The sequence below is a fragment of the Dermacentor albipictus genome, chromosome 8, assembly GCF_038994185.2.
Source record: "Dermacentor albipictus isolate Rhodes 1998 colony chromosome 8, USDA_Dalb.pri_finalv2, whole genome shotgun sequence".
NCBI classification, from domain to species: domain Eukaryota; kingdom Metazoa; phylum Arthropoda; class Arachnida; order Ixodida; family Ixodidae; genus Dermacentor; species Dermacentor albipictus.
In genome coordinates, this window is record NC_091828.1 from 52,232,105 (window position 1) to 52,242,101 (window position 9,997).

Consider the following 9,997-nt stretch of genomic DNA (forward strand, 5'->3'; position numbering starts at 1 on the left):
TATAAGGTTTTAAAAGCGTACTATCACGCTCAGTATAATCTACAACACGTGACGCTTCGCCATGCACTTTTGTGTTGTAGCTCATTCTGAGCGTGACTGTACATCACTACCAATCGCAGCATGCCACTCCTCCGAGTTTTCAACCTCCCCTGGCCAAGTGACTTGAGGTGACCACATGACGTCAGTAGGGCGAGCTGTCCAATTCGCTGCTCAGGGCGCATTATCGGTACTTTTCCCAACTTTATGGTGAACAAATGTGGTTTGTAATAGTTGAAATGTAAGTTAATGTGTTTCTACAAAAAAGAAAGTACCAGAAAGAGAATGCACAAGGACAATTTATCGCTACACTCAAGCACTTCCGGCATACAATAAATGTTGTCTGCTTGTGTTACAACATGCCCCATTATGACGTGAGCTGCACAGTCGTTATTGGTCTCGATCTGTGTTTCCGCAAGCAATACAGATTGCCCTTGGACTGTGGGCTGCAAACCTAGCGATTGGCAATATGTCAACCTGCAATATCATGTTCCTTGGCAAGGCAAACATGAGCAAAGTGGCTGCAGCGCTCGTCGGTATCCAATCGGCACCAGGATCTGCGCATTTGCGGCCGTCACGCCACACTGAAGGACTGCCATATACCACAACAGTGTCTCGCATGTGCAACCTTTCAAGTAAACCCAAGCACAAGCGGACTGGGCGTGGGTTTTATGGGATGAGTGGAAGCGCAAATGTGAACGCCCTACATGGTGCAGCCACTTGGTGGCAGAGTGCTCAACCACAGAACTAATATAGCAGTAACCAAGTGCATTGTATTTTCCTGCTGGTGTAAATTTTTGATAGGAACTTAAGCCATGAACATGTTTTTCTAAATGTTTAAAATTGTTTAGGCTTGGTTACAACTATATTAGCTCTTCGTTTCTCTGGTTAACCTCTGCACCACCTGTTGCTTGGACCACGTAGACCTATCAGGCCACTCACATACGTCTAGGCTAAAACTCCTCCATTACAGCAACAGTAGTATGGGGAGGGGCTTTAGTTTAGGCCTCCAACCACCCGTTAAAGCATCCAGCTCACCTGTGGTTACTGGAATATCGGACACACTTGGTGCTGCTACAGAATGCTCACAATGTAAACTGCTTCGATAGGTCGCGTTTGGAACCGACTGCCACGCAGCTTGTAGAGAGGTTGTTGTAGAGGCTTCGCACACTGGCTCCAAGACAACAAGAAGTAGACAACACGACGTCCCATCATGAGGCAAAGCCAGTGGAGGTGGAGCTTAATCCCGATCACTCGGCAAATGAGTTTAGGAGAAAATGCATGGCTATGGAGGAGGGTAACTTGTAATTAATTGTCTGTAGCTCTCTTAATATGAGATTCTTCCCACAAATTGTGGTACGAATGTTTACTGTACCCTACGCGTCTACAAAACTTTTTTGAACCATTAAAAAAAAATTAAACTGTGTTTTTACGAGCCAACACCTAGATATGATTACAAGGCACACTGCAGTGGGCAACTTCGAAAATATGGAACACCTGGGGTTCTTTAGCATGCACCTAAAACATGGGTGTTTTCGAATTTCGATCCCATTAAAATGTGGCCAGGATTCAATCCCAGGACCTCATGTGCAGCAGCCCAACACCATAGCCACTAAGCAACCAGAGTGGGTCCCGAACCGTTTCAGCAACCCCTTAAAAAACACAAAGGTGTCGAAATCCGTAGTCTGCCACTATGGCGTGCTTCATAATCTGATTGTAGCGTTGACACATACAACCCCATAATTATATTTATGTTTAACACATCTGCCATGATACAATGTGCCATGAGAAGGAATGAGAATACTCAACCCTCTTGTAAGTCATGAACAATGGCGTAGAACTCAAGAAATGGGTTCCTGTAGTAACGGAGCTGTGACAAAACTTTATCAAAGGTGTGCAATGTTAGCAAGCAAGAGTGCAAGCCCTAAGCCCTTGTTGGTAAGATTTCTGTCAAATTAGAGCATGAACTTGTGTGAAGAAAATGTGCAGGGACCATAGATGATACTATCAATGTAAGCGAATAGCCTAAAGGAATGTGAACAAACAAAAGAACAAGCAAATAAAAGAACAAGAAAGAGCGAACGAATGTTTTCCTTGCACAGTCCAACCACCAACCATTACACACCTCGAACTAACAACGAAAATGGTCGAAAGAGCCAAAGAAATTCACTTCAAAAGATTTCGTCGCAGCCACCCGTCCATGTCAGAATGAAATGCAGAGTACACCACACTGCTACACATAAGCCCAGAGCAAGTGGCAAAGTTCCAATAATATACCACCATAAGGACGGTTGCCGATCACAACTCAGACAAACACCGAGACATCTAAGCATAACTGCAGCCTTGCAGAGCTATTTCTGATGCTGAAACAATTTAAGCAATTGTTTCGGCTGACTGACATTTCCCATGTAGAAGACCTGATCTATACTAACACTTTCGCCATTACTCACAGGCATCGCTTGTGGCGCAGCAACTGCATTGTACAGATAGGCACAGGCTTATGACAATGAGTCAGACATTGAGGATGCAACTGCCAAGTGATAGTGCACCTGCCACAAAAGGCCTTGAAAAGTAACAATATTCCCACAAGGAAATTACTCACAGCTGCGGACGTTCAGTCGCAGTTTGCAACACAATTATCTCTGTATGATTTATTGTCTCGGGGCAGCTGGGCACAAACTTTCTGGATTCTTCTATTGTTTCTTTTGTGATGACATCAGGCACGATGGGCACCACAGTACCATAAGAGTTCTGGCCTAGACAATTTTATATGCGCATTTAATGCATTTTGGGAATTTCTAACTGGTAACTGGCCGGCCTTACTGGCCTAGATCTGAATATGCCTTGCCACCTGTATAGCACAACAGTGATAGGGTGTCACCTATCACTCAAACGACATTTAATTCAATCTTCCTTTACCGGAGCAGCTCAAGTAAGAGAAGCATCAGCATGCCTTGAGCAAGAGAATATACATACCAGATTCTAGACTGAGCAACAAGCAGCAATCAGCACTTAGGCTAGACATTGACGGGCCCAACTAACTTCAGCAGAAGCTGTAACGACAGCAGTAGCACAGTAAAACAAATTAGACAAATGACGGTACAACCATCCTGGGATATGTGCCTTGAGCACTTCACCGTGTAACTGTTGCAAAGTGAAAAAATGTGCTCCTCGCGCGACAAGGAAAAATGTTCTTTTAGCTGTAAACTCTCGAATGCGTAGCGTTCGTCCGGGTAGCGCGTTATAGATGTCCTAAAAACAACAGACAAAATTAAGGCAGACAGACTACCAGTGTCACATACCGTATTTGTGTTCCTACAATATCGACCACGGATGCAAAGTTACGCGCATGACATATTGTTACAAGGCGGGAGACGTCTATTTAGAAGGCTCGGCACTAAAGGACTGGATGGAGCGAGGCCGCTACAGCAAGAACAAAGTCCTGTTCACCCGCTCCTTTTCTTCTTTGTTTGTACAAGCGTGCCGCTACAATATAAACAAAGAAACCAACGGACGTAGGTATAATGAGCTGATTCGTGCACTCATCCATGTTTACCTTTGAAGGTGGTCGTAAGCGACAGCAGCAGGGAAGTTTGTTTACCTGCCCGCTCACCACGTGCGTAAACCCATAGAGTTTCTTACAAAAATTACTAGAGGGAACTCTGGCGCTAGTGTCTACGGGAGCTGCAATGGGAGTGGTTGTACCCACGACCTACTGGAACTCCAGACCTGCACAGATATGCCACTTCTATGGGAGCAGCTTGCGCACACTTTCGTTCAACCGATGGCCGTAGGTGGCGCTTTTATAACCTGTTCGTCTGGTACGCGGTGGGCGGCTGTGCGGCGTTGTAACTAGTACGGCAGCTGTTGCGTTGTGACGAACTGCTTGTCTAGTTGATTATTTTTGCTAACACAATGACAGTGATATCACAAGGCTGTGATCGGTCACTTGGCTCCAAAAGTTGACTGCCCGAACCTAAAAAATGTCGGAGCGTGTAGTCCGCGCGCTGCTCTCTAATAGCGTTAAATAGCCGCTCACATTGCCTTTTTCAAGCAGATTATTATAAATCACATTGTGTATAGAGTTCGCAAGGTACACAACAGTTTCATTGTACACGTTGTAAATTCGCTTCTGCGCTTTTTAGAAACTTGAAACCACCGTAATGTTCGACGACAGAACGATTACCACTCATTTTAACTCTTAAGAGTTGTCCGTGAATGCGTCGCGAGTTGAAAAAGTGAATTATGCACGCAGCACTACGTATGCAGAATTGACCCAAGTACTGGTGGAGGTGACTCACCAGCTCGCAAGTTTTCCAATTTGGCAATGCATCACCAATCAAGCACAGTTTCATTGACTGAGTGCTTAGCACTAGGCTACACTTGATGTCACCATCCAAAAAGTGAGGGCAATAATGGTACTGAGTTGTCTTATCTCAATCCAAATACTTAAATTGTGCAAGCATGTAATCCAGCTACAGTAACAAATCTCTAAATTGGTCGCCGCTCTCTCTTCTCGTTTCTTCAGAGATCCTTCCATAAACATGGAATTTTTTTAGCTCCTGCTGTATGGCACCGTACAGTACCAATAAAACAATAAAGCTTTGCAGAAGTAACCATGTAGCTATGAACGAGAAGTCAGTCTCTCTAGAGAACACTGTGCGACTATGATGTTCAGAGCAATGAAGAATGGGTCACCATCATCATCCCGTTTACAACATTAATTATTTTCCTATTTTTTGGACACTTCTCCACTTTACCCAAAGGAAAGCCTTATATAAAAGCTATGACATCCTGCCACACTTAATCATCTAGGAAAGCTAATGAATATTACAGACAGCATCAAAGAGAAGAAAAATTGAGACATGGAAACTATGGGAATGCTGATGTGTACTTTTGAGCTCCCTTTTATTGTAAAGATACTCTAGGTTCACACGTGAGGTCTGTGATGAGAAAGGAAGTAGTTGGGCAAGGATGTCAGCTGCTATGGGGTGCGATTTATTAGAAAGTATAGATTGCATTAGTATCTGTGCGAGTAGTGTGCTCCCTGAAAAGAGAAGCTATTTTAGCCTACAAAAGCTGCCTTCAGGATATTTCTTTTGCTTCAATTGTTCGTTTATTATGTAATTATATGTTTCCGTTACTTTGACTGTGCTAAGGCAGTCAGTGTGCAGTAATACAACTTTATGAATGCTTGTGCCTATATTTTAAAATGAAAATAGTACTTTGGTTGTAATGATGCTTGTTCACACATTAACGCCCTCACATACATTAAAGGAAGGTCCCACTGCGAACAATACTCTTGCTTGTGATTTTGAGGCATCAGTGAAGAACTCGCTAGTTCTAGATAATGCAGTTCTATATAGGCACATCAAGCACATGCTTGGAAGTTTTAGGTGTTGCACTCTCTGCCCTGCCAGGTGCAAGGTGAAGGTGGAAACTACTTAGAAAGGGTCACAAAATGATTTTCAAGGCTTGATATGTCCAATATCTAGCAGAAATGGTCCCAACAGGTATTGTTAATGGCAGTCTCCATGTTGGCCGTGTAAGCAAAAAAAAAGAAACACTTGCATAAAGTCATAACATGTTGAAAAGTTCAAACACACTACTGTAACTGTCGCCTCGCTCAAGAAAGCATGGTGCCAACACTAGCGATCAAACTCCATGTCAGCACTATGCTTCGGTTCAAACAAAGGTTGTCTCGAACGAAGCAAAACCATCAAAGCCATCACCCGATGTCCCAAGAGGTCCATGTTGAGCAGCCAGATGTGGGCTCTCACACATGGCCTCGGGAGAAAGTAATGACAACACTGGTCGTGCAAATAATCACAAAGGTACTTATTGCACCTTTCATACACTAATTCCTGCAAGCCGAATTGCTACCCACAGAATATGCCGATGGACATGCGACAAAACTAGGAAGTCAGACTCACCGTGACTGGATATGGAACGAATATGTTCACCCCATACTGACAACCAAGGCCTGGTTCTTCACGTGTACGGTCATGCGAATGATGGTGCATTCAGACAAACACAGAGCAGTGCTGCCGCTCCGCATGCAGGGCCAAATTTGAACCAGCGGGTGTACATCTCTCCAATCTCTGCTTCACACCACACGTGCTTGCGCAGGTTTCACACAGCATGCATGTGTGTCTGTGTATGGACGTCTCACTCGAAGGACAAGTGCACGATGCACGCACGTCAATCTGCCTTTAAGCTCTGTGCAGCCGAAGAATATTTTCGTGGCTGCAATGTGGCAGAAGGGCAGAGACTTCTTAGCCATGTAGGTGACGTGGAGCAGTTATACGGAAATGAAATCGTATGAGCCACCAGAAAAATCGTCACCATACATTGTGCGTGTTGGCTGAAGTCCTTCTTGCAGTTTGCCACAACATGTTTGCTATAAGTCCGTGTTGTCTCTATTGGCGACCAACAGACTTCCATCGGAACTGTGCTGAAGTATGCAAATTATATCGCCACATGGCACAAATATGACAAGTGTATACAACTTTAATTAGTGCATGCCCTATAACGTAGAATAGAGGCAGCAGCGTAAATAGCTTGGCAATATTTTAACAGTGGTCAAGAGACAGGAGTTGAATGATTTCTGCTTCAGCAATGCCAAAGCGACCAAGATGCGGGCGTGTATCTTCCACTAACTAGCTCGGTTGAGTTGTGCAGTGGTGATGCAGGAATAAACTCCTGTCATGGCCAAGGCATCGTGCACATATTCAATTTCTCTGCACACGTTAACCTCGACCACTGCTAGCGCATGCAATGGAAGTTGTTTCCATTCTTGGGCAGTGCACACACAAACGAAACACGAGAAAGCAGACGGGACAAGCGTTGATCTAACAAATGAAAGTTTTTATTTGAAGAAAATGATTATATACCCTGTATTCACGAAATTCATGTGAATGATCAGTAAAAATCATCATACACTCAAGAGCGATCAATGAACGAGATCGTTTCATTTGCCAGCTGTTTACTTACTTTGTTCGGCACGCCCCAGTAATCCATGTGTGTCGCCTGCCTTTTTCATACCATTTTCATGGAACAGGTAAAATTTTACTGGTGGCATTAACCCTTCCATGTTTACTTTGCTCTTGTGGCAGATGATAAAGCAATATTAATTTCCAGTCTTCCCAAAGGGCGCAAACAAGAGACCTTACGCACGCAGCGCAAGCTAAGTGCGAGCACAGAGGAGAGGCGCTGGCGAGCACGACCTCGAAGGGAAGTGACGTAAGCGTACACCCGTGGGAGGTGAAATTCTTCTGCCAGGTGAAAAATGAGCGCTCGCGTATAGGATGAAACTTGACGTGGGGACGTCTATTCCAGTGTGATGCTGCTATAGTAGGGTACAACTTTAGGTAGAAGGGGAGGCCTCACGCAGATGACCGAAGCGCGACAGCCAATTTCCTCCACGAGTAAAGTAGTCCCGATCAAAAAAGTGTGCTGCGAAAACGCGTAATTCTCCGTATAAATAAAGACTTTTGTATTTTGATGACTGGCTTGGTAGAGCTCTTATGATTGGAAAGCTCCAGGACACGTTGGACTGCGAGAGAAAAATAACCGTGCCTTCTACAATGCTGCACATCGTCTGCTTTGTAGCTTCACTGCAAGAGATAAAAGTAGAAAGGGCAGTTCTGCGTGGCCTTCGCCCTGGTTTACATGTACATAGTCCATCGTCCGCTAACCCTCAGTTAGTGTCTTGGAATTCCAGTTTTCTTTCTTTGCGTTCCCAATTCGTATGCTATGATTCTGCGGATTCGTCTGCAGACGTCACCTCAGGAGTCCCACAGGGATCCGTCCTTGGCCCTCTGCTATTCTTATTGCTTATTAACGACCTTCCAGACCATGTTACTTCAAAAATACGCCTCTATGCAGATGATTGTGTTATGTACAGCCCAGCTGACTCACTCGCTGATCATCAGCACCTTAAAGATGTCTTTGTTTCTTTTTGTGACTGGTGTGCTACTTGGAAAATGAGCACAAATTTTGATAAAACTGTTATAATGTCTTTTACTAACAGACACATGCCCCTATGTTATGATTATATATGCAACAGTGTGCCACTAACATGAGTTTTTTAAAAATATTTAGGCGTCATTTTTACACCCACCTTCTCTTGGTCTAAACATATAGATTACATTTGTAGTAAAGCGTTAAATAATCTTTACATCCGCCGGACGTTGTCTCCTGCTCCGAGGGACACTAAATTAGTCGCATACAAAACACTGACTCACCCAATTTTAGAATATGCTTCCCCGTATGGAACCCATATAAACAATGTGAAATTAATTGTATTGAGTCGGTCCAGAGGAAGGCTATTCGTTTTGTTTACCGTCGCTTCGAATGAGACTTTTCACCGTCAGCTGCTCTTACTGAATTAAACCTCCAGTTTCTTTCTAGATGGCGGCACATAGAATCTCTGAAGATTTGCTATTCTTATAGGAACTGTCTTTCTCACCTATCTGTCACCCTTTTAACGCCTGCTTGCCCAACTTCAACTAGAGCTTATCATGCCTCTAATATCAGACCACTCCATCCACCCACTAACACTTTCAAATAGTTTCTTCCCCCGCATGGTTGAATAGTGGAATTCATTACCTGCCGAAGTTCGTTTGTTACCCCTATCTCAATTTTTAAATGCTATTACTGATGTATAGTTCCTTCACATTTTATATTTCTATGTTCTTGTTTTTGCATATCATGATCAGTTTTCCTCGCATGCACACCCACTCCTGCCATAGCCCTAACGGGCTGCAGTATGTATAAATAAAGAAAAATAAATAAATTTACCACTCCTTTTGCAAGCTTAAAGTGAATCAGTTGCTAATTACCAATTACTATTAAAAATGCATTTATCGAGACCATTACAAACCTGGGCCGAGAAGACGATGGAGGCAGGACAGATACAAAAATGCTTCATTCATAACTTAATATAGGTACTCTTGGTTTTAAATACCATAAGATTTACCTTTTTTGTTTTGGGTTTTCACAAACTTATTTTCATGAACGTGATAGGTTACCTGTTTTTTTTCATTCCTTATCAGTTTTTTTTTGCAAGCCTGCAGTCTTGCAAGTTCATGTAGCGCAGCATCAGCGATGCTCACTGCAGGCTTCATTCGGTGGATCACTGCTCAATATAAGCGCACATGGCACAAATCGTGCATCATAAACTCCCAATAATATTTCCAGCATAATAGACCACAATAAACAGTTTGGGAACAAATGGGCAATTTGCTCGCACACAAAGGCTCTTTGGAAAGTGCAAATGATCCCTGTAGAGACAGGACGGTCTAGCTCCCTGAGCAACGTATACAGCCTCTACAACGCAAGTCCTCACATTTCATGTCTATACTATGCCCAAAGGTAGACATTTATCATACTTTTGCTTCTGTTTGAGGTTTATTTGTGCGCAGGTACTGTTTTAAGTGTTCAAAGGCTATTCGAAGTATATTTTTACTTACTAAGCGCCTATTCAAAAGCATCAAATATTCACACACCCTTAATCAAAACAGTTAATTCTTGGATATATTATCTTAAAAACATGTCCTGTGCACAATTTTCTTGGTGAGGAAATCCCTTATGAGAGACTGGCACAGCTGCAATTAAAAAGGTTTCCAAATGTTGAAAAACAGGATTGACCAAATTCCTCACATTCTGTGCACAAATGTACTTTACAGTGAAGGTATTATTGTACGCTCGATTCAGTGTAAATTTTATACAAATATTCCTGCAGATATATGTCGCATTAGTGTTTATAGGAATGCTAATACATTAGTTGAAATAAAATGTAGGAATTAATTAGGCATGGGAAACTCAAGAAAAATTACTCATGTATATTAATTACAAGTGCCTTCTGTGCTAATAATGAACTTCCAAATATCGTCACTGAACTTCTCTCACGTCGTTCAATACAATAAAATGATAGCATAACTATATTACATAACGATAC

The 9,997-nt window shown here is 42.9% G+C and overlaps 1 protein-coding gene across 5 annotated transcripts in view; it reads right to left on the reverse strand.

The window, feature by feature from the left end:
* LOC135896032 (zinc finger protein 84-like) overlaps nucleotides 1-3,761 on the reverse strand; it is an 85,803-nt gene extending 82,042 nt beyond the window's left edge. For 2 of the 5 annotated variants that reach the window (XM_065424347.1, XM_065424346.1), the window contains exon 1: nucleotides 3,013-3,050. Coding sequence is in view for 1 of the 5 variants with exons in the window: in XM_070523421.1 (XP_070379522.1) it covers nucleotides 3,013-3,061 (49 nt within the window). In the remaining 4 variants the exon portion in view is untranslated. Of the gene's footprint in view, nucleotides 1-3,012; nucleotides 3,090-3,338; nucleotides 3,481-3,592 lie in introns of those variants that run through there. The other 3 variants (XM_070523421.1, XM_065424350.2, XM_065424351.2) reach the window with 3 other exon arrangements.
* Nucleotides 3,762-9,997: the final 6,236 nt, after the last annotated feature.